We start from the raw sequence: 26,001 nt of genomic DNA, 5'->3' as shown, positions 1-26,001 counted from the left end.
GCCATCCCCTCCGCCCCCCCGCCTCGGTGTCCCGGTATCCCACCGGGGCTCTGCCGCCCCTCCGGGCCTGCCGGGATCCCGGCTGTCTCCGCTGTCCCGTCTGTCCAGCACCGTCCCTGCCGTCCCCACCGTTCCCTCTGCCCCGTGTCGCGCCCTTCGCCTCGCGGTGTCCCGCCGTGGTTCCGCCACTCGATTGGGGTCCATGCTATCCCCGCTGTCCCCTTCGTCCCGGCATCGTTCCTGCCGCCTTCCCCGGGTTCCCTGCCGGTACCCTCCGGCCCTTATCGTCCCCCCCGCCCTACCGGGTCACGGATGCCTCACCGGGAGCTCTGCTGTCCTCTCTGCGCCCCAGTCCCTGCTGTCCTCCCCGTCTCTGCTGTCCCCACACCGCGTCGGGCTCCCGACACCACATCGGGGCCCCGCTGCTTGTGAACGGTCCCTCCTGCCCCTCGAAGGTCCCTCCCGCCCCGTCCTCACTGCCCTACCGGGAGAGCTACTGTCCCCATTGCCTCGCCGGGGTCCCCGCTGTCCCCGGGGGTCTCTGCTGCCTCTCCGGTCCCTTGCCGCCCCCGGGGGTGCCAGCGACCCCCGAGTCCTGCCTATCCCACGCCTCGCAGACACTTGGCTCTTGCCCCGCGACACGGGTAGGGGGGGACACGGACCCGTCACCACGGCCCCGGCGCCCCCGTTAACGTGCGACCGGTAGCCCCGCGTCTGTAAGCACCGGGGCGAAACGCGGCGGCACCACGGCCTCGCCATGAAGAGGGGCAGCCCCGTCATCACAACGTTTGGCACAGCTCCCCTCACACCCAGCGGCCCGTCGGGACCGTGCCCGGGACCCATCGATTCCCCCGTTCCGTCGGGGGGCCCGGCGGGCGCGCTCCCGCACTCGATCTCTTCGTCCAGCGACTGCTCTGGCCTAGCGCGGGGCTCGCTTAGTGCTGCCTTCCCGCCCTCACGTGCTCCAGAGCCATGGCGGCCTCCGTGACGGGCGACAGCGCTGCTCCGGTTTCCGCCACAGGTGGGCAAGGCCGGGTCAGCGCTGCGTTCCCGGTGCCGCTATCGGACGCTCTTTCGGTTTCCAGGGTGGGGGAGGCCGGGCCGGCGGCGGGGGAGGCCGGGCCGGTGGCGGAGCCACCGGCCCGGCCTCCCCCGCCGCCGGCCCGTCCCAGCTGGCCCTTTGCCGGTTGTACCGTGGGCCGTGCGGGGAGGGTTTGGTGGCTCATGAGTGTCGGTGTTGGGCTGGAAATAGTGAATAATCCCCCTGCTGTCACTCCCCCGCCGCTCTCCGGCTTCGCCGAGCTGTAAGGGGGCGGTTGCTGGCGGGGGCCGATGGTTTCGGGTTTGGTTCACCCGCTGCTGTTGCTTTTTTTGCCCCCCCGCCCCCGGTGGGATAACGGGATCCTCTTGATGGGGCAGAAGGAGCCCCCGAGTGTGCCCTGTGGATGGGCCGTGGGGTTTGTGGCCAGTGTCTCCCCCCGCCAGCCCCACTCATAGGGCTTCACGTAGTTCCAGTGGTGCTTTCTAGGCAAAAAAAGGTGTTTTCCCCCCAAAAGTGCCAGCGATCTGCCCCAGTGTGGAGAGCAGGATCCCACCTCCTTGTGCCCTCAGGGTGCTTGTGGATGGGTTTATGGCCAGCGTCCGCCCCGCAGCCCCACTCATAGGGCTTCACGTGGTTACAGTGGTGCTTTCTAGGTAAAAAAGGTGTTTTCCCCCCAAAAAGTGCCAGCGATCTGCACCAGTGTGGAGGGCAGGATCCCACCTCGTCCTCCTCCTGCCCGCTTGTCCCCTGGAATGGCCTGAGGGCAGCGAGACTATCGGTGGCTTGTTGGGGTATTGGGCACGGTGCCCTCCTGGTCGCTCCTTCAAGCCGCCCCGTTTGTCCCGCAGCCCGAGGCCCTGCACGGCGAGCAGCACAGCAGATCCCTGAGGAGATCCTCACTAACGCAGAGCTGCGGGAGGCGGCAGAGGCTTTGCCCCAAAACTACAACTTTGAGATCCCCAAGACCATCTGGCGGATCCGGCAGGCTCGGGCCAGGAAGGGTGAGCAGTGGCCCCGGGGACGAGGGGTTTTGGGGCTGCAGTGTGGTGGGTCGGAGCTGCTGAGCTCCCTGGTTGGGGGGGGACCCATTTGGGATGGAGTGTGGGGCCGGTGAGGCATGGGCAGGGATGGTGCCGAGCTGCCTGGCGTGCCCCAGCGTGTTTAGACTCTGTCTCAGTGAGCTCTCCTCCCCTCGTGGTGGGGTTAATAGATCTGTATCTCTGGATTATAATCGCATTGGACAGCACAGGTTGAGCTGCGCGGACCTGTCAGCCTGTGAGATGTGTCTGGGATGCTGGCCAGGTCCCTGCTGCTCTCCTCGCTCCCTGCGCTTCTGTGCCACGCTGCCGGGGCCGGGCAGGGGGAGCCCCACACCACCCGGCTCTGGGGGTTGAGGGGGAGCTGGGCCACTCTGTGCCCTGGTCTGAACCTTTCTTGGGGTCCTTGGGGGTTGCTGGAGCCCTGCGGGGGTACAGAGTGGCCATGGTGGTCCCAGAGCAGGTGCTGTGGTGCTGTGAGGTGGCACCAGGACTGTCCTCTCCTCGGCGTGCGCATCCCAGTGCGGCTGAGCCGGCTCTCAGTGTATGATCGGCTACAGGCATCGGGGTGTGGAGCCTCCCGCTCTGTCCCCAAGTGTCACCAGTGTCCCCACCCTCGCTTCACATGCAGACAGGGGCTGCTCCCAGGGTTTCACAGTGCGAGGAGGGTGCAGGCAGAGCCAGATTTGAAATACTGCGTCCGCCAGGGCATGTCTCTGCCTGCTGCCGCCGAGCTGGCAGGAGCTGGCAGGTGTCACAGGGGACCAAGGACGCTCCGGGAGCTGCTGCCTGAGCCAATCCCCGCTGTGAGGCCGAGGGGCTGGAGGCTGCAGGGCCGTGGGGTCCTACCTGGCTGCGGCACAGGAGGCAGAGCTGCCCATCAGGCTGCAGTGAGGCCACCCAGCCGTGCCGCTCTGGCTTTTGGTGCCGTGTTTTGCTGCTTGGCACCTCCTAATTAAATGTAAATATGCGGCTGGGATTTAGGCTTCAGAGCTGGGAGTGGAGCCCATCAGGCAGCCAGCCGTGCTGGGATTTAAAAATCTGCACGTTGAGAGCCCAGCCAGGGGCTCGTTGCTGGGGGAACGCAGCCTCCTGCCGGGCTGCAGCCAACCCTGCCTGTGCCTTGCCTGCGGTGAGGTGTGGGGGGGCTGGGGTGTCACTCCCTGTCCCCATAGTGCTGTGCCAGTGGGGAGTGACCCAGCTACCTCCTACCAGTCCCTCATTGAGGGAGGCAAAGACATCTGCAGGTTTGCTTGTTGGCAGCTGTCTGGGGTGGAGGGCAGTCCCAAGTGGGCTGGGGGACACTGGGACCATGAGCTGCCTGGCCCTGCCAGGTCAGGCAGGGGCAGAGAAGACGGGTGCAGCTTTCCATGGGTTGGAGCAGGATGAGATTAGCCCAGTTTCGGCCAGGTCTTGGGCTTGGCAGTGTGGGGATTTCTATTGGCGGGGCATCTGGAGAGGATGTTTGAATAGATATCGCTGGAGCTGGATGGCTTAGTGGGATCGGGAGGTGAAACAGCAATGGGATTGAGAGGGCCTCCTCCTCTCATCTCCCCCAGCGTAGTCTCTGCTCCTCCCTACCACCCCAGGGCAGCCTGAGGGGACCCACAGTGGGTTCCTGGCTGAATCCCAGGCACAGGGCAGCCCAGCTGGGCTGCAGAGGCTTGTACCCATCTGCAAGGAGGGAGCAGACCTGAAACATTATTCGCTGAATAATAAATTCATGCTAGGCACAACGCTGTGGTTTTGCCAGCCATTCTCCCAAAAAGGGGAGAGAAGCAGGGAAGGAAGGTGTGGAGAAGGGCAGCGAGGACAATCAAAGGTTTGGAACAGCTTCTGTACAAGGAGAGATTAAATAGATTCAGATCCTTTAGCTGTAAAAAAGGCGAACGAAAGGGGATATGATGGAGGGATATAGAATTGCGAACGATGCGGAGAGGCTGAATAGGGGATGATTATTCACTCTTTCTTGTACCAGGAGAACCAGGGGCACACGTTTACATTATTAGGAGCGGTTTTAAAATAAACAGAAGAAGGTACCTTTTCCTGTGCAGCACATAATTAAAATCTGGAACTCATTACTGCGAGAAGCGGGAGAGACCAGCAGTGTCAGTGGGTTCAAAAAGGGATGAGGTGTGTGTGCGGGGACTGGCGCGAGCAGGGAGAATGGACATGGCCCGCGGCAGGACCACGTGCACCTCGGCTGTCAGAGCCCCCAGGAGCTATAGCCAGTTTCTGGCTGTTTTGGGGAGGGTCGTTCTGCAGCTGCCGCCCAAGGTGGAGGCGTTGTCCCTGGGGGCTGGTGCCCAGGTCCCTGTTTCAGGGCGTCTCCTTCAGCCCCTCCTAACCCTGGGGCTGTTTCTCTTCCCAGTGGCCCTGCAGATGCCGGAGGGGCTCCTCATGTTCGCCTGCACCATCGCAGACATTGTTGAGCGGTAAGACGATGGCTTTTCCATGCTTCCTTGCTTGGCTCCGGGGACGGGTGAGGGGATGGAGCTGCTGCCGGGAACGGGGTGGCCACTGGGCAGGATGAGGCCCGGGGCTACAGTCGAGGGGGTGCAAGGGGCTTCATTACTGCTGCCCTCGCGGTGAGATTTCTGGGCAGGCACAGGAGACGCTGCTGCCCTGTGGCAGGTCTCAGGGACCCACTGCCAGCCCTGGGGACAGGGACACTGCGCCAGCCTGGCCCTCACTGCTCAGTCGCTGCGCTGCCGGGAGTCACGCTCAGCGTGTCAAGGCCCTCGCGGGGGTGATGGAGCTCGGGAGCTGCCGTGTTAATGACCAGCTGATGCCAGCTCAGTGCCTGTGCACTCACCCTGCTCTGCCTGGGGAGGCCTGAGGCCATGAGGATGGCCTGGAGGGGTTGACTGCAAGTGGTTTCTGCCAGGCGGCCCCTTCCCTACGGCTCCTCTCCTGATTTTTGGTGCTGTTTGGGAAGTGAGTTTGGAGGTGCTGGAGAGGAGCTGGGCTTTGCAGCGGCAGCGCCTGCAGAAATTGGCCGTAATCTCACTGCCGAGCGCATCTCCCTCCCTGCCTGCTGGCTTTCCCCCCACCGCCCCCTCCCCAACCCCTCTCTGTTTTCGCACAGTAAATTAGTGCTAATGGCACCGCGTGCTGCATCTGCCATCGGGGTCACAGCACTCATTAATAACCTGCCTTCCCGGGGCGATCAGGCTCATCTCCCCGCTGCCAACAGCCAAACAGCCACCACTGCCGTGCGGGGTGGGGAGATTGCTGTGCCTGTGGGCTTTGTCCCCGCTTTGCGATCATTCCTCCCGTGGGACCGCGGCAGCCCCACGCTCGCACTGGGCGAGGGAGCGGTGGGAAGGTGCGTGCGGGCAGGGGACGGGTGCGGGGGGCAGAGGGGACGGGTGCGAGCGCGGGCGGCTTGGCGTGGGCTTGTCCCTTTAAGTGGAGCTGCCGCCTCTCCAGCTTTGGCACCCAGCCGCTTTCATGTCTCCGACTTCAAAGGCAGTGGATTAAGGGGCTCTTTTATCCAAATGAAACCTTAAGCCCCACTTCCCGGTGGATGCCGGGGTGCCGGTGGATGCCAGGGTGCTGGAGTCCCTGCGGGGCTCACCCTCCCTGCCCGGGGGGCTTCGCAGGGCTGTGGGGGGTGCTGGGTGCTGGAGTGGGGGGTGCGGGTGGGAGGTGGGTGCTGCGTGGGGAGAGGTACCTGGCTGAGAGCGGGGACATGGCAGCAGCGATGGGTTGGTGGCTGGATGGGGATGGCTTCAAGGCCATGTCCTTCCCTCACTGCCACCACGTAGCACCCAGAAGACACCCCACGGGAGCACTGGGTGCCAGCCGTGATTCTGACTGGAGACGTGGCTGCGGGCAGGAGTGAGCCCAACCCTGTCCCCGCTCTCTTGGGGACACTGGGAACCCGGTTACATTGCCGTAGGTGATGTGTGAATCGGCAGGTGTCCTCGTTAGCGCCTGCCTCTTCCTGCTATTAATATTCATCGCTGGCATTAATGTGGAATCGCAGCTCTGCTGCCCGCTCCTGCTGGCCCTCCTCACCCGGCACCAGGGCCGGACGAGCCTCCGACGCGACGGGAATCGCTGCAGCCACCTGCTCCGGCAGTGGCTGTTGTGGCCAGGCTGGGGTCAGGGGCTTGGGGTACCATTGTCCCCGGGGTGGCGTGTCCCCTTTCCACTGGGGACAGAAGGGACGTGAGGGCTGAGCATGCCGGGGTTACCTGTGCCCACGAGGAGCATTGCTCAGCAGGTGGCCCCTCTCCCCAGCCCATCCCCGCAGCCTCCTGCCCTCTCCTTCCCGCTGGGAGTTGGGGTCTGGGGGTGCCAGCGAGCTCCCCCTCCCCTGTGTGCTCTGGCGACAGCTGCAGGGCCAGAACCTGGTGCCCCCAGGGTGCCAGTGCCCGTCCCCATGTGTTCTGGTCCAACCGGTGCCATGCCTCCTGCCACTTGGATGGAATATTTATCCCTTCTGCTGGAGCTCAGGGCAGACCCGGTGCTTTCTGTGGGTCTGTTTGTCCCCATGCGAGGGGATGGCAGTGTCACCATGTCCCCCACTGCAATGTGGTAGCGGGGACAAGAAGAGGAGGGGCTGCCACGTGGGGACCCTCCGGCACCCTGTCTGGGCGCCCCAGCGCTGCACCAGCACTTGCCAAGCCCCAAAGGGCTGCGGGGATGAAGATATAGCTGAAGTGTCACAGCCACTGTCTCCATAAGGCTGGTGGGGTACTTTAGCCTGGAGCCTTTGAAATTGAGAGCGAACTGACAGCATTGACCGGTGTGAGGCCCAGTTAATTAGCGTTAATAGGTTTGTCATTATCGAACGTGTGCTGGGGCGAGCGGCCAGCTGCGGGGGGGGCGGCAGGGCTGGGGTCCGCTGAGCTGGCGGGGCGGTGGGCTGCTGAAACCGCATCACGACGCTCTGGCGGCACCTTCCAAATTGGCTCCGTTTGTCACGGCTGATGTAATTTGGCGGAGGGGAACTCGTGCTGTGTGGAGAGGCGTGTGGGGGGAGCTCGGACCGCGGCTCGGGGAGGGGGCCAGCCCCCCAGCCTACCCGCTGTCGTGCTGGGGAGGGGGCAGCTCTGCCCCCTGCGCCACCGGCTTCTTGAGGGGGGGATGCAGCCAGGAGTGGCCCCCTCCTCTCCTCCCGCCGGGGCTGGAGCAGACGGATCAGCTGGGCTCTCAGCTGGGCTTTTGATTCCGTGTTAATAAAGTCGGCTGTCAGGCTCCACAGCTGTTAATCCTTCCGTCTCCCTGCGCAGCAGTGGGGCGAGTGGCTCCTGCTAATCAGCCGTGGCTCAGTGGCGGGGACGGGTGATGGTGGGGGGGGACCAGGGACATCCTGATGCCCACGCCGGCTGCGCTGCCATGGCCTTGACACCTCACCAGTGCCCCGATGGTTTGTGAGTGTCCGTGCCTGGCGGTGCTGGGGGTGCACAGAGCAGCCTGGTGACCACGCCGTGGTGTGCCCAGCAGTGTACGGGGACACTTCAGAATAACAGGAGGTCTTGAATCATCTCTGGTTGAGCAGCAAAGAGTTAAACATCATGCACACATCCCAGCAGCTCCAGGGTGGCTTGAAATGTCCCACCGTGGCCATAGGCTGTGACAGCAAGGACAAAAACACCTCAATACCACGCGGGCTGTCCTCTCATGGAGCTGGCAGGTGGCAGGACAAGGGCACCAGGTCCCCTGGTCAGGCAGATCTGCCCCGTGCCACTGAGCGGTGTAGCACTGAATGCCATGGCGAAGGCAGTGGCATCACTGGAGGTCCCAAAGGGCTGTACTGGGACACTAATACAGGTCAGGACGTGGCCGTGACAGCGCAGTGCCATAGCCCCACTGGCCGGCACCACCGTCCCTTCTCCCCTTGTCCTTTAAGCACAACCCGGCGGCACTGGCAGCGCGGTGCAGCACGCTGCGCAGGGGAATTTGATCACCATCGTTAACCGCACAACATCATCATTAGGGAGAATGAAGTTCTCACTTCATTGGAGATGTTTAAAACCTCAACCCTGCCGATGATGGTGTCGGGGGGACTGGGCAGAGGGGAGTGTGGGGGGTCTATAGACCTGTCACCTACCAGGCCGGGCATGTGCCAGCACAGGTGCAGTGCCCTGGGCACACCACGTGCCCTGTGCCACCTCCTTATGTCCCCATGGAGCCTGGGGAGCTGGCATTGATGGGCAATGCCATGGCCCAGCTGTGGGGAAGAGGGGACAGGCACTATCTGGGCACAGGATGGCTGTGGTGGCTTTGCCACCACCATGCGCTTGGCCCTTGGTTTGCCTTGCTTTGGTATTTTTTGGCAGCTACAGGGCCAGCAAAGTTGGGGTGCCCCTGGGCTGTGCCCCCTGGGAGGATGGGGTTGGCCCTGGCACCTCCAGTGAGGACAGAGCGGGTTCCCTCAGGGGAAGGGACACAGCCAGAGGTGGTTGGTTGTTCCTGGGGGGCTATGGGGACATGCACCTCTCCCCATCCTGACCCCCTTGCAGATGCTCCATGGGGCTCTGCACTACCCACGGTCAGTGGTTGCACATCCAGCAAAATTGCAAACTCATTATTTTAATTACTTGCAGCCTTCCTGTGCTAATGAAGTTGGGAGATTGGTAATGGGGCTTAGTGATGGGCTTCTCTGCTAATTAAGCTCATTGTTCTCAGCTGGGGCTGTGCTCAGCCCCCATGCCCTGGGCCGGGCTGGACTTGGGTGCTGCAGGGCAGACAGAGGCTGTGGGGTTTGTGGGGTGATTGTGGGGCTCTGCCATCCCCGAGGGATGTGGGGTGAGCTGTTCCCAGGGCATAACCCTATTGCTTATCCCCAGACGTTTCCTGGCAGGGAGGTGACACCACACCCTAGTGTCACTGTGCTGTGATGGGCCACATGCAGGTGAGGTGGGTGGCTGAAGCAAGGAACAGCTGGCTCCATGTCCCAGTCCCCAGCAGGACACACAGGCACCCAGCGTCTCAGTGCCAGGCCAGCCGCTGGTCCCCTCTGTCCCCTCTGTGCCAAGGGCTGGTGCTGCCAGCCACGATGGACATGCCAGGGCTGAGGACTCCTCTTTGCCGGGGACAGCGTCTCTGCTTCGTGAGGTGAGGACCAGCGCGGTATCACTCACAGGCTGCTGCGGTGTCAGGGGACCCTGTGCTCTTGCTACCAGCAAACGCTTTCATTTCTTTGTCGAGGAGCCAGGATAAATCAGGGCTGCTCCAGCCCAGCGCCTGCACTTGGGTGACAGGTACTGGCCACCCCATGCTTGGGGACATGCTGGCCCCGTGCGTGCCTGTTTGTCCCAGCATTTTCAGCTCCAAAACTTGTTCCTGGGTTGTTGTCGCCTCTATTCTGTGCTGACCAGGGAAGGGGGGACTGGGAAGGTCTGGGGGTCCCTGTGGCTGGGATCGGGGTGCATCCTGCCAGCGCTGAGCATGGCGCTTATAAATGGGATTTTGGGAGCCATCTGTTTAAAGGAGGAGATAATGAATTAGGGGAAGATGAGAAAAATGCTAAGGCCGGGTGGTTTTTCAGAATGAGCTGGAGTTTGCGGGACGGAAAAGATGAATAACCTCCCCACGTGTTCAATATTCATGAGCTCCCAGCTGTAGTGAACGGCTCGGCGCTGGGTGGGGACAGCTCCGTCACCGTGTCCTCCCAGCTGGTGCGCCTCTGGGACCCATCCGTGGCCGTGACGAGCTGTGGGGACACGAAACACTCGCAAGGACGTTCCTGTGCCTGCCCCTCTCCCACATCCCGGTCCGGTCTGGTTGGCGAGCAGCTCCCCAGCCCGCGTCAGAGGCAGGTGGCTGCTAATTGACATTTCCTTCCTCTGTAGTTTGATGAAAGGCTCCGTCGACACCAAACTGATTAAAACATCAAGGGGAGGCCCCCACGCTTGCCTTTGATTTGTCCCAGGGGACGATTCCTGCTCTGCTTGACCAGCCAGCCCCGCTGGTGTGGGTGACCCCAGTGCCATCCTGGTGCCTCTGCACCTCTCATGCCGGCACCCTTCCAACCTCGACGGCAGCTTTTTTGGACTTCCACCTCACCAGGCATCATCCCACAGCCTCTTTGCTCCTTGCTGGGCTGCGGTTCTGCTCCCCACATCCCTGCAGCGGGACAGTTCCCTGTGGCCAGGCTCAGCCCTGTCTCTCCCACCTCCTGCCTGCTGCAGTCCCACACACTGGGCAGGGGCCACGGACGCCTCTGCCAGCCTCTGCCCTCCTCCCTCCGCCGTTGCTATTTCACTTTCTTGCTCTTCACCCCCAGGGACTTTCTCTGGGGTTTGGGCCAATTTGCATACATTTTAATCTATAAAAAATTAAGCGGCGCTGGCTGCCGCTCTGAGTCAGACCTCCCCGTCCTGAATCTTAAGGAGCTGAATAATTTTCCACTTTTGCTGAGATGTGTGGAGTCTGATTCATGTTCATCTCATCACCTCTCATTAGAGGAGGGGGCTGGGGGCTCGGGGGGGTGGGGAAGAGCCTTCTCGAACCTTCACCGGCAGCCCCCAGCCCCACAGTGCAGCTGTGCAGGCAGCAGAGGAGCTGTCCTCCTATCCAGGCCACTCTGGTGGCAAGAGACCATGGGATTTGGGTGCTGGCAAGGATCTGGTCCATCTGACAGTCCCCAACCGCGTCCCCAGCCCTTGGGACACTGCGAGGAGCAGGAGGTGTCCAGGCTGGATGTGAGAGGTGGCGATGGCTTTGCCCCTTCTCTGGGGCTGCTCCAGCAGAGCCGCTCCGCTGTCCCTCTCCCCGGGTGCTGGCGGATGGGCCGGAGCTGTTAATATTCAGCACGCTCCGCCATTTCTCCACCTTCTGCCATCTGCCCAGCTCTGCCCACCATTTCTATTCTTGCCGCCGACGTAACACTCCCTGCCTGGTTCTCGGGGGGGAGCGTGCGGGACCCTGGCCCCCAGCCAGCACCGGGGGGTGATGCTGTGCTGGGACACCCACCTCCCCCGGCCCCTTCGCCCTGCACCAGCGGCAGAGGGGACTCTGCTGGCACCAAGCTACAGCCGCAGGTGTGACCTCGGCGTAAATAAGGAATTAGCATCTGGTTTAAGCAACCCCTCTGGGCGCGGGGCTTTGTCATCACGATACCTGGTTTCATCCCTAAACTACCACGGCGGCTCCCCGGGAAGGTGGCCAAGCTAATAATCCCTCAAAACGGTGCAATAAAATACCCAGAAAGGTGGTGCCTGTAAATCATGCCAGAGCCCCAGCTCTGCCACCTGGTGCCGGTGTGTGCCCCTCTGCTGGCTGATGAGCACCGGGTGGGCTTGTGCCGGAGCGCCAAGATGCCGAAGCAGGGCTGGGGCACAGGTGGGGGTGCTTTTCCTCACCAAGTGCCACCGAAGCACCTGCTGCTCCTGGAGCACACCCTGCTTGGCCAAACCAGCACCAGGCTGGGGTGCACCAGGTTGCACAGTGCCCGGGCGCATGGGGATGGTGGCTTGGCCAGTCTGACCGGCACGGCTGGGGACACCAGAGTGACTGTTCTGCCCATCCTGATGGCGCTGGTCCCCGGGGCCGACTGGCAGGAGCGGCAGCACCACGCTGCACCGGGTCTCCCTCTGCTCCGCTCTCCGCTGGAGCATTAGGAAGCTGGTAGCGTATTGTTTGATGAGCGGATAATCCGCTGAATTGCAAACAGCTTTACCCAATTGAAGAGGCGGATTACCGCTCTCCAGCTTAATCATGTTGACATCTCGGAGAGTAGCCAGTGCTCGTCCTCTTTGGCGCGTGGCGAGGGGCTCGATGGCAGCATGGGATCCCCCGGTAGCGGCACGCCACAGGGCTGGGGGGGCAGGACATGGGCTGCGGTGACAGCAGCCGGCCGTGACCCTCACCCTTGTGCCTCCCCGCAGGTTCACGGACGCGGAGGCGGTGGTAATGGGCGACGTGACCTACGGTGCATGCTGCGTGGACGACTACACGGCCCGGGCCCTGGGCGCTGACTTCTTGGTGCATTACGGACACAGCTGCCTGAGTAGGTGACACTGGGCCCCCGGGGCGCTGCCGAGGTGGCGTTGCACAGGCAGTGCTGCTGCCACCGTGCTGTGCCAGGTGGCTCCCCGCTCTGCTGGACGCCAGCTCGGAGACTTAGCGCCAGCGGTTAATCCCTTCCCAAAATTATTTCAGTTCTCCAGCTGCAGTTGCTGGTTTTGGACAGGGCCAGGCTGGCTGGGTTGCTTCCCATGGGCAGGATTTAGGGGTGGCTGATCATGCTCGTCCTGCTCGGGCATGCACTGCCACGGCACCCAAATCGCAGCCCCCGTGCCTGAGAGCAGAGCAGCGCAGCGCTGCCAGGGCTTGGCACGACCCTGCTCACCCAGGAGCCACCAGTGGGGATGGGGCTGCTCTCACCCCCCCACCCTGCAGCTGTGGGCTTTGGGGGGAAGTCGGGAGCGACAGCCTGGGGGTCCCACTCGTGCTGGGGTCCTGCTCACCGCGGAGTCGGTGCGGGGCCGGGGAAGGCGGCTTTGCGAGTGCGGTGCAGGCTGGGCGGGGAAGGGAGAAGGAGGAGGCTGTGTGCTCCCCAGGCGGACGGTACTCTGGATCCAGTTGCCATGGAAACTGCGCTGCTGTCCCAGATGCTGCTAACTTTGAAGTCCACCCAGGATGGAATCAGCCCAAAAATAACAATAAGACGCTCTGGGTTTTTTAAGGTGGATCGGCAGAATTGCCATAGCGAGCAGTAAGCGCGTGTATCCCTGCTGCCGCCACGCTCCCGGCACCCTGGACGTTTATGGGGCTGTATAAATGGGTTTGAAGAATTGTGTCAGGCTCCGTATGAAATACTGACTCCTCAGATGAGAACTCAGTCCCGAAAGCCACGCCGGTGTGAGCGTTCACGGTGATAAATATCTGTGCTAGGTGCTTTGTTACGGAAGGAGGGTTATGGGCACCAGTGGAACAGGGAATATAAAACCCCTGGTTTGTAGCCTGTTGTTACAGGAACGAACAGCGGGAAGGGGAGGAAGGAGCCGTATCCAGTGGTGCCCCGTGGCCCTTTCCTGCACCGGGCTGGATGGGTCGCAGGGCACCCTGGGATGCCCCCAGGGTGCTAAGAGGGTGCTGGGCTCCTTTTGGGCTGCCCACGGTGCTTCTGGCACCGGCTCAGTGCTGTTGTCTTCGCCGGGAGCCCTGTGGCCGATGGTGGGTGCGTCCCCACGCAGGCGCTTCCCTCTCCCTCCCAGCCCCACGTGCCCCACGGGAGGGAGTAATTTGCACTTAATTGTGATCAGGTGAAGAGCACCAAAATGGGAAGTGAACACGGAGCTGTGGATCGATGTGGACTCTGTGTACTTTAATTATTCACTTAATCGTGGTGACATAGGCTTCTTAGCACTGGGGGTAATTAGATTTGTGTTCATTGATTCCCCAGGCTGCCATTATCCAGAGAGAAACAAGTGGGTGCTCTCCACGGCTCCCATCCGCTCCCCTGCCTGGGCTGCCAGGGTGGTTGAGGTGCAGGGAGCCCCACCAACAATGTTTTATCCCTCCAGCTGCAGGCAGCAGCATCTGGGAGCTCACTGGTACCCCAGCTGTCCCTCACACTCACAGACTCTTCCTTCCTCTCACCAGTTCCCATCGACACCACGCAAGGGCTGAAGATGCTCTATGTGTTCGTGGACATCAAGATTGACACATCCCATTTCCTTGAGACCATTCGCTTCAACTTTGCAGCGGGCACCTCCCTGGCCCTCGTCAGCACCATCCAGTTCGTCTCCACGGTGCAGGTGAGATGGGGAGCCCTGGCAGTACGGGATGGGGCTTGTGTCTCCCCCCAGCCTTGGCCCTGGCTCAGTCCCTCCGTGCCCCAGCTCCAGGTGCTGGTTCCCCTCTGACGAGTCGCTGCGATAGTATGCTGCTGCTGTAATGTTGATCAAGTACTTTGTAATAACTCTGCTCAATGTTTCATGGCGGCGCCCCTCCCTGCCCCCCCGGGAGCTGCTCTGTAAATGTCAGGGCAGGTGGTGAAGCACTTGGCATTTTGATGCAGTGCTGGCAATGGCAGGGGAAGCTCCAGCGGGTCTGTCTGTCTGCTCCAGAACGGCCGGCTGGGCAGGACGGGAGGAGATGAATGAGCCTCTTGAGCCATGTCTATCTAAACACGGGGCTATCGAAGCGTTAAGCATTTTCCCTTGTCTTTTAATTGATATGTTGGCTGAGCCTCGCTGAGCATCTCGGCTGTGCGGGGCCGTTACCCTCCGTGACGGTGCCGCCCCGAGCAGATCGGCTCCCCCCCACTGCCACCGTGCTGGGGCACAGCGGCACAGCCATTGCCACTGGTGACCTCTGGAGCTGGCACTGCCAGGGCTGGGGTGTCCCCAAGGGTCCCCAGCAGCGCCGGGGGCCACCGGCCTCAGCCGCACTCTGTGCCACGGTCTGACCCCACGTCTCCTGCAGGCAGCAGCACAGGAGCTGCGCTCCCAGTACAAGGTGTCTCTACCCCAGTGCAAACCACTGTCCCCAGGGGAGATCCTGGGCTGCACGTCACCCCGGCTCGCCCAGGACACAGATGCCATCGTGTAAGTACCCAAAACCTCCTGCCTGTACCCCCTGCCTGGCCGTGGGGTGGTTCTGGGGGGCGGAAGGGGGACGTCCACGGGCTGGAATGGGCTCCCCTCCCCGTGCTGCTCCGAGTGGTGTGTGTTCATAGCACAGAGGAAATAATTGAGTCGTATATCAGAATAGATAATAGATGGAAGGGCGGGTGGATAATTGGAAAAGACAAATGGCTGGGGCCCAACATCACAGCAACATTAATTTTATTTAAGGACAGCAAATTAGAGGGAGCACTTCGCTTCCTATCACCTAATTATTTTAGGTAATGGAAATGCTTAATGTACTGTGAATACAGTGTGCTGCAGAATAAATAAATACAAGGACCCCACCCTTGGGGGGAGCTGGGGAGCCCGGGTGCAGGTTTGGACCCTGCTGAGCCCCTTCTCACCCAGCCTGCTGGGAGCCAACAGCACCAGCGCCTTCCCAAGCATGGATGTGCAGGGAGCCAGGGGTCGATGGGGGCTCCAGCTTCACCTGAGCTGTGCGGGGGTCTGGGGGAGCGGTGCTGCTTTCCACCCCTTCCCAAGGAGACTGGGAGTGGGCAGGGACGGCTGTGCTGGCACCGCATCGGTGAGAGTGGCTCCTTCCCAGCGCTGGAGAGGCCGCAGTGTGGTACCAACCTGCCGCCCGTGCAGGTGCATGCAGCTGGCGTACCTGCATCCTCCCCGCCTTATTATTTTCTTCTTTCCCCCGTCTCTGGGGCTAACTTTTGCAGACAAATTAGCTTTGATCTCCCAAAATGTCATTCTCCAATTAAGGGCAAAATCTAGTCAAGTTTTACGTCTGAATTCATTTTCCAAGCCCTCACTCCATTAGGGCAGCTGAATGAAAGGCTTTGAAATGTAATTGCTGACTTGAAATCCGATTAGAAATGGAAGCAGCAACGTCCAGAACCAGCCATTGAGATGGAGCAGCTCGCAGCTGCCCCACGCCAATGTGGGCATCCCTCCTCGCCCTGACCACAGCCGCTTCTCCTGCCCCGCCATGCCGGGAGCTGCTTGGGGACGGGGATGGGCTGTGCCGCTGCCCCCGGGTCCCAGTGCTGGAGCTCAGGCTCCCAGGATCTCCGCACACCGTGGCTTGGGAATCCGGCGGGCACATGGATGATGAGGCTGCACCTCAAATCCTGAGGTCAGTTTTGGACCCCTCGTGGCAGCAAAGCCCTTGAGATGCTGGAGCGAGTTGAGAGAAGAGAACGGAGCCGGGGAAGGGGCTGGAGCACAAATGTGATGGGAGTGGCTGAGGGGCCTGGGGGGTTCAGCCTGGAGAACAGGAGCTGAGGGGAGACCTTCTGATCTCTGAACTGCCTCAAAGGAGCTTGGAGCATGGAGAGCGTTGGGCTCTTCTCCACAGTAACAAGCGATAGGACAAGAGGAAATGGCCTCAAGTTGCACCTCAGAGGTTTAGACTGGATATTGGGAACGATTTCTTCCTGGAAAGGACTGTTGGGCATTGGAACAGGCTGCCCAGCGCAGTGGTGGAGTCACCATCCCTGGAGGGGTTGAACAGATATGGAGATGAGGTTCTTAGGGACATAGGTTAGTGCCAGAGTTGAGTTAACAGTTGGACTTAATGATCTTGAGGGTCTCTTCCAACCACAATGATTCTATGGGCACCACCATTTCCCATGTGTCTCAGCTCTCTCTCCCCTCTCAACAGGTATTTGGGCGACGGGCGCTTCCACTTGGAGTCCATCATGATCACCAACCCAGGGATACCTGCCTACAGGTACAGGCACCCACTCTGCTCCCCACAGCCCCATGGTGGGGGCACCCCAGCTCACCCAGCACGCTAGGGACCAGTTCAGCCCCTCGTGCACCCCAAGAGCACCCCAGGGCTGGGCAGGCAGCTGCCTGCAGCGGGCACAGGCAGATGGGGGGGCTGCGGGGCGGGTGAGGAGGTGCGGGTGAGGGGAGATGAACGCCGGCCATTTACTCGAGCTGAATATAAACATTTTGACAAGTACCTGTGAAAGCTCGTGGAGGTGCAGCCATTAAAGCCCGGCTGCTGCAGGCAGAGGCCATAAAGCGTGATGATGAGGCCGCTGAAAGCAGATGAAATATCAGGAGTGAAAGGCTGGGCCCATTTGGCGAAATCTGAATTTCTTAGTAGGTCGTTTGTTACTAACGGGAGGCGCGCGTCAGGTTTATGGCGCTGGGGAAGCTGCCGAAACCCGAGTGGGATTTGATTAAAATTCTCCTCGTCAAACAAAGCAACAAATCAAAGATTTCTTCATAATTGATGAGCCAGGATGGGAGGAAAAGCTGAGTGCAGAGCTGAGCGTGCAGCCCAGGCTGTGCCAGGCATTGAGGGGCTGCGGTGGGACACTCGCCTTGTCCCTGTCCTTGTCCCCTCTCTGCACCTTAACAAGCCGTCTAGGCCCTGCATCAGGCAGGGGGAGAGATGCTGTGGGGGGTAATTAGTGCTAATGAGGGACAGGCACCATTAGAGGCCAGCATGGAGGGATGCAGGCAGTTGATGGGGTGCGGGTGGATGATGGGGTGTGTGTGACCCCAGCTCTGCTTTGCAGGTACGATCCCTACAGTAAGGTCTTCTCCGAGGAGCACTACAGCCATGACCGCATGCACTGCGCTCGGCAGGACGCCATCCGTGCTGCCACCCGTGCCCGCTGCTGGGGGCTCATCTTGGGCACTTTGGGGCGTCAGGGCTCCCCCAGCATCCTGCAGGTACCAGCCCCCTCCCCATGGTCCCCACCTGGGCACTGGGTGCTGCACCTGGGCGGGGGGAAGCACTGGGGAGCGATGGCACCATCGGCACAGTGGCCTCGCTGCCAGGGTGAGGGTGGACCTGCTGGTGGCCCGTCGGTTGTCACTGGCTGGGGTCTGCGTGTCCCCAAGCCGAGCGGGCAGGGCAGTTAGCAGCAGATGAGGGAGATTGGCCAAGGGCTCATTAAACCTGCTCCTCACTGGGGAGAGCTGGCCAGCCTCAAAGACCCCCCTGCGCAGCCGGCTCAGCAATTAATTTCCTGGGTTTGTTTTAATTGGATGAACTTCTGATCGGGTTCACCGTCCCTGCTCAGCCGCCGTGCTGGCGCTTTCCGCACCCCGGCCGGGCGAGGGGAGCGGGACCCTGGTGTCCTGCCCCAGAAGAGTGGGGTGCCCTGGGCACAGCAGCCCTGCTCACACCCCAAACTTTTTGGGGAGCCACATGTGAGATTTGGGGCAGCGCAGGAACTCGTGGGCAGAGCAGGATGGCAAGGTCCCAGCAGCCACTGTCCCACTGTGTCCTCGGGGAGTAAGGGACAAGGACATCCATGGCCCTTCCTGGGCCCCTCTTCTCCTGCAGCCCCTGGCCATGGCCAGCACATGGCAGGCGGGTGTCCCAGGGAAGGCAGCCACTAATGAGAACAGATTGTTGTCATTGAGCAGTAATTACTTCATTAGGCTGAGGCACGAGCTGGGGAGAGCTGCATGTGAGCTGGGGCCACAGCCCACGGTCCCTGTCACTGCCCCTGCCGAGGGGACATTGCCATAAGGCCCCCACAAGGGGTCTGATGGCCAGGAAGGGGCTGCGGGCAGGGTTTGGGGTGCTTGCCAGGGGCATCAGTCTGCGCTCCCCTGACCCCCTTGGGTGTCTTTTCCCCTGCAGCACCTGGAGTCACGTCTCCGTGCCTTGGGCCGGTCCTTTGTGCGGGTGCTGCTCTCTGAGATCTTCCCCAGCAAGCTGCGGCTCTTCCCCAACGTGGACGCGTGAGTGGTGCCAGCCCCCTGCCCTGGTGTCCCCAGGATGCCCCATCCTTCTCCAGGCCTCCGATTACCACTGGAAGCCATCCCTGTCACATCTGTCACGCTGTCACTGTGCCCGCTCCACTTCCTTCAGAGGGGGACTCTGCGGAGCTTCATTGCAGCTTGTTCTTCTCAAAATGCTCATCCCCACCTGTTGCCACGTTTCCCTTCCAGGTGGGTGCAGGTGGCCTGTCCCCGGCTCTCCATCGACTGGGGAGAAGCCTTCAGCAAGCCGCTGCTGACACCCTACGAGGTGAGCACCCCCCTCGCGTTTTGGGGGGACCAGCTCTGGCTTGGGGTGATGCGCCAGAGCCTCCCACAGAGCTGCGGTGCCAGGATGCAGACATCCCTGTATCTCGCGTCCCCTCCTCTCCCCATCTGTGCTCCGTGCACAGCCCGGGTGTGCTGCTGGGATTTCCAGTCTCTTGGGAAACCAGTGGGATTCCTGGTGCCGTGAGCTTCGCCCCAGCAGTGCCCTGCCCAGCACACCCATCCGCCACGCTGGGACCTTTCCCAGCACCACCGGCTCCCCCCACCGCAGGTGCCACACGGACTCAGCTCCTTGTCCCCTGCACAGGCCGCGGTGGCTCTCCAGGACATTGAGTGGCAGCAGCCATACCCCATGGACTTCTACGCCAGCCAGTCCCTGGGGCCGTGGACTGTGAACCACGCCGGCACGCAGCCCCCGCGCCGCGGCCGACCAGCCCAGGTGGGCAGCGGGGTGTCACTGGGTGTCAGCGGGGCGCAGGGTGTCACTGGGGCACGGGGTGTCAGCGGGGCAGCAGGTCCCTGCTCTGTCCCTTTGCCTTCGGTGGCCGTGGGGGGTGGAGGGGGTGGGCGGTAGGAGCATTGGTGCCGGTTGAACGCCTGGTGCCCTATTTTGCTGTACCGTTCCCGGTGCCGTGTGCCCAAAGCGCCACCTTGTGTCTTTGCTCCTGGTGAACGGTAACGGGGCCGGTGCCAGCCCGATGGGGGGGACACGCAAGCGTCCCCCAGCCGTGTCCCGTGCGGCGCTGCGGGCTGAGGACGGGCAGGCTCGGCACAGGTTGGGCAGGGGCCCCATCCTGACCCCCCTCTCCCTGCTGCAGGCGCAGCCGCTGGCACCCCCCACCCCGGTGGGGGAAGAGGAGACACCGAGCACCAGCGGCACCGCAGCCTCGTGAGCGCAGCGTGCACCCCGTCCTGCTGCTGCCTGGGGGGACAGAGGCACCAGCCCCAGCACCGGCCCCCCCGGAGGGTAAGCACCACTGGTGCCTCCCGGTATCGGCACCAGAATGGATGGGGATGCATCCCGGACCTCGCTTCCCGCAAGGACCGTCCCGGCTGCCCGCGGGGAGTGGCTCCCTGCAAGGCCGGGCCGTGCTGCAGGCTCTGCCCGCGGCAGCTCCCGCCCCATCCCACCGGGGATTTCGCCCCATCCCACCGGGGATCCCGCCCCATCCCACCGGGGATCCCGCCCCATCCCACCGGGGATTTCGCCCCATCCCACCGGGGATTTCGCCCCATCCCGGCTCCCCGCGCCGCGGCCTCCCACCGCCAGGGGGCAGGCTGGCGCCTCAGAGCGGGTGAGCGCCCGCCCTCTCGCCTCGCCATCCAATGAGGGCGTTGGGTTTCGGCGGGAAGGGAGGGGCGGGTCAGCCGGAAGCGCCGCTCGACTTCCGGCGGCGGCGGCGGGCGCCATGTCGGAGGGGCGGCCGCTGCGGCTGCTGGCGCTGCACGGTTACCGGCAGAGCGAGCGCCGCTTCCGCCAGCGCACCGGGGCGCTGCGCAAGGCCCTGCGCGGCTGCGCGGAGCTGGTGGCGCTCAGCGCGCCGCACCCCGTGCCCGGCGGCGAGGACGACGACGGGGACGACCCCCCCCGCGGCTGGTGGTTCTCCGGGCCCGGCACCTTTGAGGCGGGGGAGGCGGCGGCGGCGCCGTTGGGCCTGGAGGAGTCGCTGACGGCCGTGGCGGCGGCGCTGGCGGAGCGCGGGCCCTTCGACGGGCTGCTGGGCTTCAGCCAGGGCGCGGCGCTGGCCGCCATGGTGTGCGCCCTGCGGGCCCGCGGCGACCCCCGCTTCCCCGTGGCCTTCGCCGTCCTGGTGGCCGGGTTCGCCAGCCGCGCCCCGGCCCACGGCCACTTCTACCGGGAGCCCATCGCCCTGCCCACGCTGCACGTCGTGGGTGATGCCGACGCCGTCATCGCGGCCCCTCTCAGCAGGGAGCTGGCCCGGTGCTTCGTGGAGCCCGTTGTCCTCAGCCACCCCGGCGGGCATTTCGTCCCTGCGGCTGCGCCACAGAAGAAGGTCTACCTGGAGTTCCTGGGCCGCTTCCACCCCGCACAGGGACAGGCTGAGCCCCCGGCAGCTGGGGCCATGGGATAACAGTCTCCTTAATAAATGGGGCCATCCTGGTGGAACATCCCTGGGTTTCTGTGCCCTCCAGAGGAGCCAGAGAGTCCTCAGCACCTCACTGCTGCGCTGCAGGGTTAACCCAGGGCCAGGCTGAATAGTTCTTTGTTATCTCCCCTTTTTTTGCAGCTTTGTTGTGTACATGAGTGTGTGGATGTGACAATGAGCAGTTTGAGGGCGACGCTGTGCGTGTGAGCTGCCTTCAGAGATTTTGAGTAATTCAGATTTAGGGTTCCTCAGCCACAGGAATTGTCTGCAGAGCACACAGCTCCTGCAGCTGTTACACCCCAAAGGTTTGTGGGTTTAATATTCCTGGTAAAAGAGATTAAACCAACCTTCCAGCTGGTCTGGGTCTAGAAAAATCATCATGACTCTTTGGCAGTGCTAGGGCTTGTGTTCATTTTGGGAATGAAATGTCTGTGCTGGTTCAGCGCACATGTGTTGGGAGATCTTTTGTATTTTCCTCTGTACAAAGTGCCTCTGTGAACAAGAAAATCTTATCAATACATTTTTGGCTCTGATCTTTTCCAGAAGCACACAGAAATCTTTATTGTTATAATTACAGGCGTCCTGCTTGCCTGCTGCTGGGGCAGGCCGGGCTCCCCAGTCTGCAGACTGGAGGCTCTCTAACCATGGCGATACAGTTGTTAAAAGAGAGAAATTGGATGAAACTACTAAATTTTCCCCCTGCTTGCGCAGCGCAGGGAGCAGAACAGCAGCCAGGCAGCGCAGTGCCCGCACCGGGAGGGATGGAGGACGCTGTGGTGCAGGGGACGTGTTTGTGCAGCCGGGAACAGGCCTGTGAGCTGCAGCAGGTTAAAACCAGCCCGGTTCTCGTGGCTGTGAGTTTTTTACCCTCCGGTTTGTTGCCGGTTACACAGCAGCACGATTATCAGTGGCAGGAGAATGTGGCTGTGAGCTGGGGGGTTGGTGGGGCTCAGGCAGCACCTGCCCACTTTGTCACCTACAGAGCAGCCCCGAGCGGGCCGTGTCACATCTGTGCTGCATGCTGGGGTGACGTGGACGCGTGGGGTGTCCGTCACTGTCTTGGGGACGCCAGAGGCCATTTTTAGGCGAGGATGGATGCAGCTTGGTGCTGCACCCGGTTACAGCGGCAGCTCTGGGGAGCGAGTCCGAAAGCAGCGTCCAGCTGTGACAAAGCACCGGGGCCTTTGTCTCTCAGCTGCTGGGGAAGAACGGTGGCAGGCAGCACTTCACTGACTTGCTGCTCGTTAGATGTTTAATTATCACAGAACTACAGCTCATTGTGACACTCCCCTGGCTCAGCGTCTCACCCCAGGCTGAGCAGCTCCACGGGACGGTGCGGAGGAGGCACTGCAGCCGTGGCTGCTGCCCGCAGCCCTGTGGAGCGATGCTGCCCAGCCGCCCGCACTGCGGTCCCGCAGCACCCACCGGCATCTCCCACTCCCGGCGGGGGGGCTCCGCCGCAGCTCACCGGTGTGGTGGGGAGGGAAGGAGCCCCGGCAGGCGGTGAGTGCACGGAACGGTGGCAGCTCTGCAGGAAACTGTCTGGGGGGTTGTTGAGGGATGGGGTGACCTGAGCTGAGGTGCTGTAGCCCCTGTGTCCTCTTCATAGGGTGTGTGAAAAGATGGCTCCTGCAGCGGTTTAAACAAATTAATAAAAACAAACGTGACCCTCATTGGCGAGCGGTGCCTGTGTGGGTGCTGGGAGGAGAGAAGTGACTCCTGCGGCTGTTGGGGGGGTTGGGGGTTGCCCCGGGAATCCTGCCCCCTCCCCTCCCCTGCAGATCCAGGTCTGTTCCTGTGCTGCCCACAGAGGTGGCCCTGGGGACAGACTGACCGAGGTCTTCCCCCCTCTCTCAGCTTGGAGCTGGGGTTTTCCTCTTCCCTCTCCCCACAGGGCCCAGGGGAGTTGGTTTTTCCTTCAAAACGGCATATGAGGGTTGCAGACCCCAAGTGATGGGCACTGCTGGGAGGTTAATGAGCGAGCCTGGGTGGCAGATGTGACACTGGCCTGGGGCCCGGGAGCCCTGGCGACAGCCACCGGTGTTGCCCAGCGGCACCAGGAGCCTGGGTGTTTCGGCAGGGATGGGCTTCACCCCTCTGCCCCCCAGATAGGACCATTTCCATCCCCCCCAGCAGCCATCAGAGCCCCCTGCATGGCCCCAGCAGCAGGTAGGGCCCTGCCCAGGGTTGGGGGCTCAGCAGGATATGGCTTTGCTCTGCTCCCCGAGCTGAGCAGAGCCCCCAGCCCTCTCCCGCTGTCTCAGGGAGGGCAGGAGAAAACCAGCAGGAGCAGAGATGCTGCCAGCACCGATCTCCCTGCAAACACCCCCCACCTCCTCCCCAGCTCCATGGCTGACTCAGATGTCCCCCCCACTGCCCACCTTGCGCGGGGGCTCCCGTGGGCAGCGCTGGAAAAGGCGACGTCCCGCCGAGCCTGGCACTGGGTGCGGATTTTGTCAGAGTTTGAGCTTTACTCATCTCACGTTCTTCCTCCCCTGTCCCCATGAGTGGGGCCTGGCACGGGCAGCTGGGGAGGGGGCACTCTGGGAAGGTGACGTGTTTGGCAGACGGTAACACAATGCAGCTTCCCCTGAGCCTGCCCGGCTTCTGCCAGCGGCACAGGCAGGGGAGAATCAGGGGCCACCCCCAGGCCCAGCTGCCGGAGCAGGACCGAGCCTTTGGGAACAGCCCCCCCCTTCCCCGCTTCACCCGCAGAAGCTTCCAGTTGTGGCTGAGTCACTCCCGCTGTAGCTCCTTCTCTCCTTGTTTTGGATGGAAGTTTTCCATGGAAACCCACGCTGGGTCGGGCCGCGGGCTGGGATAAACACGGCTGAATCACCAAAGGCCGTTTCGCCAAGAGCTGTCAGATGGCAACAACAGCGCGTGCAGGCAGCCAGGGGCGGCAGGCAGCTGCCCTGCCTTTGGAGGGGGAGCAGCAGCACCTCTCCCCCCCACCAGGCTCCCTGGCACACCCCAAATTCCTATAGTACCAGCATGGCACAGGTGCTCCTGGCAAAGCCAGTAATGAGTTGCAGGCTTCAGCCAGAAGCTGTTTTTGGGGGCCATGTGCTCTCCTGGGGATGCACAGAGAAATCCTGGTGGGGGGACCCCCTTGGGGACCCTTGCTACAGCGGGAGCTCTGCAGGGTGGTGGCTGCTGGAGGTCCCTGGGGAAGAGCCTTCCCACCCTCCTGGCCGTGCACGAGGACACCTGCTGAAGTGCCGGGAGCGAGGCTGAGGTAAGGCAGCGTTTGTGCCAGGCCTGTGCCATGCTGAGCACCGTCCTGCCATAGAAATGGCACGTGACAGCTTGGCCATGGAAGGCACTGTGTTCCTCCCTGGCACCACCACGATCTCCGTGCTGAGAAGGAGCACAGGAGCCTGGTGGCCTCTGCCCCGAGCTGACAGCTGGCCCTAGTCCAGCGGCTTGGAAATACCTTTGGAAGCCCAGTCCTGGTGTCAAGAAATCCAGGATATTTTTAAGGACTCTGGAAGAAAAACTAATTCCCGAGTTTTCAGCAGGAGAGACTTGGCCTTCAAAACAACAACAGTACAGCCGGAGCCTTCCCGCGGCCGGAGCGTGGGGTCCGAGGATCTGCAGTGCTGCCCATGGGACGTGTCCCCTTGCCCTGATGGTGCCTTGGAAGGGACCCAGATGTCGCTGTGGCCTCGAACTCGCTGTGCTGCTGTTGCCACTGCCCACCCTGGGCACAAGCAAGCAGGTTTTTCCAGGAGACAGGGGGTGGTTTTCATGGCACAGCTGTGCCAGGCCACAGTGCGCTGTGCCAAATGCAGCTGCGGCTTTACCTGAGCGCTGACAAGGCTGCCCAAAAATCCCCTTCCTAGAGGTGTGTGGTGCACGGCCCATCGCCAGCGATGGCAAAAGCGGAGGTAAAGGAGACCCACAAGAGATGGGGCAGCACATGGCAGAGACCTGGTGCCTGCAATATCCCCTTGCCTGCGCCTGCTCTGTCACACCATGGCCCCGCTGGCCCCGGGGACATGTGGTGGCCATACCCATATGGGTAAGATGAGGTGCAGGACCCTGATGGGTGGATGCTCCTAACAGGGCTGCTCTGGGAAGGGGGAGCATGAGCAGGAGGCCCTGCTTGGCACAGCCCCTATTGGGGTTTAGGTGGCCCCAGTGGGTGCCCAGGGACACCCATGGGAGCCCCGTGCCAGGGTTGCTGCACCCCCCGGGCTGCAGGTCCTTGTTTGGGGGCTGTGTCTCTGTCCTGCTGTGGCCACCCTCACCCTGCCTGGGCCTGTCCTTCCCAATCTCTGCTGGCCCCTGCACCCATCTCCCCTCCAGGTACTCTGCAGTCACTGTGCCCCTTCCAGCCCCACCACCACCTCCAGAGCTTTAGGTCCCGGGTGCCCCCTGCGAGGGACCCTGCCCGGCCGGCGCCGGTCGCTGCCGGCTGCCGAGGGCCCAGCGCCCGGTGTCGGGGCAGGCCGGGCCGCTCTGACTTCGCCGCTCAGGAATCTCCTTGGCCGCGCCGGGCGGGTTGTGCAACCTGCGACCGCCCCCGGCTGCCGCCCGCCCCGGCCCGGGCCGTCTCGTCGGACCGCGCTCAGTCCCCGCCGCGCCAGCCCCGCCACCGGGCCGCGCTCCGCTCCCGGGAACGGCCCGTTACCCCCCTCCCCGCCGCAGCACCGCGCACACCGGTGGCGTGGGGGGGACGGGGGATGGAGACGGGACCGCGGCTGCCGACGCGCTCCGGGAGCCGCTTCCAGATGCGGCGGGACGAGCCCGGTGGAGGCAGCGCCGGAGCGGCCCCGCCGGGAGGGCAGGTGAGGGACTGCGGGGCGGGAGGGCAGGATGGGGGCGTCAAGGAGGGGGCCCCCAGCGTTCCTGCTGCCCGAGGAGGAGCCGCTCGGCGCCCGCCCCCCCGAACAGTAAGAGTTGATGTGCGGCGAGCTGCACCCTGCATGTGAGCTCCTACTGCCCCGGGAGGCGGGCCGCCCCCGACGGGACCCTCGCCGACCCCTGCCCGCCCCCTCCTCCGCCGCCTCCGGTGCCCCCGGGGGGGTGGGGTGGGGGCCGGTGCTGCCCGCGGTGCGAGTGCGCCGGGCCCGGCGACCATGGCTGTAGACTGTTACCCCCCCAGCGGCACAGTAACAATCTAAAGCCACGGTCGCCCGGGCGGCGTCGGGGGGAGGGGGACGGGGGGGGGGCAGTCGGTGCCTTGGCGACGGCGAGGAGGCGGCCCCGCCACCGCAGCGAGCGCGCGCGACCCCCTCCCGCAG

The 26,001-nt window shown here is 62.8% G+C and overlaps 2 protein-coding genes across 2 annotated transcripts; both read left to right on the top strand.

The window, feature by feature from the left end:
- The first annotated feature begins 962 nt into the window (after nucleotides 1-962).
- DPH1 (diphthamide biosynthesis 1) lies at nucleotides 963-19,640 on the top strand. Its single transcript, XM_065647314.1, has 12 exons — nucleotides 963-1,021; nucleotides 1,891-2,043; nucleotides 4,451-4,514; nucleotides 11,925-12,046; nucleotides 13,645-13,799; nucleotides 14,470-14,591; nucleotides 16,288-16,356; nucleotides 17,159-17,315; nucleotides 18,238-18,338; nucleotides 18,549-18,627; nucleotides 18,952-19,083; nucleotides 19,463-19,640. The coding sequence occupies exons 1-12, from the start codon at nucleotides 973-975 to the stop codon at nucleotides 19,535-19,537; spliced, it is 1,278 nt and encodes a 425-aa protein (XP_065503386.1). The 5' UTR covers nucleotides 963-972; the 3' UTR covers nucleotides 19,538-19,640.
- OVCA2 (OVCA2 serine hydrolase domain containing) lies at nucleotides 19,559-22,356 on the top strand. Its single transcript, XM_065647317.1, has one exon. The coding sequence runs from the start codon at nucleotides 19,649-19,651 to the stop codon at nucleotides 20,735-20,737; it is 1,089 nt and encodes a 362-aa protein (XP_065503389.1). The 5' UTR covers nucleotides 19,559-19,648; the 3' UTR covers nucleotides 20,738-22,356.
- Nucleotides 22,357-26,001: the final 3,645 nt, after the last annotated feature.

Source organism: Caloenas nicobarica, chromosome 17 (assembly GCF_036013445.1).
Source record: "Caloenas nicobarica isolate bCalNic1 chromosome 17, bCalNic1.hap1, whole genome shotgun sequence".
Taxonomy (NCBI): domain Eukaryota; kingdom Metazoa; phylum Chordata; class Aves; order Columbiformes; family Columbidae; genus Caloenas; species Caloenas nicobarica.
This window is presented reverse-complemented; position numbering and strand designations above follow the sequence as displayed.

Excerpts from the sequence above, each read along its gene's own strand:
- DPH1 (XM_065647314.1), top strand. The coding sequence starts at position 973 with ATGGCGGCCTCCGTGACGGGCGACAGCGCTGCTCCGGTTTCCGCCACA. Across the intron at positions 12,047-13,644 it reads TTACGGACACAGCTGCCTGA|TTCCCATCGACACCACGCAA; the intron begins GTAGGTGACACT and ends TCCTCTCACCAG. Across the intron at positions 18,339-18,548 it reads CTCTTCCCCAACGTGGACGC|GTGGGTGCAGGTGGCCTGTC; the intron begins GTGAGTGGTGCC and ends TTTCCCTTCCAG.
- OVCA2 (XM_065647317.1), top strand. The coding sequence starts at position 19,649 with ATGGATGGGGATGCATCCCGGACCTCGCTTCCCGCAAGGACCGTCCCG.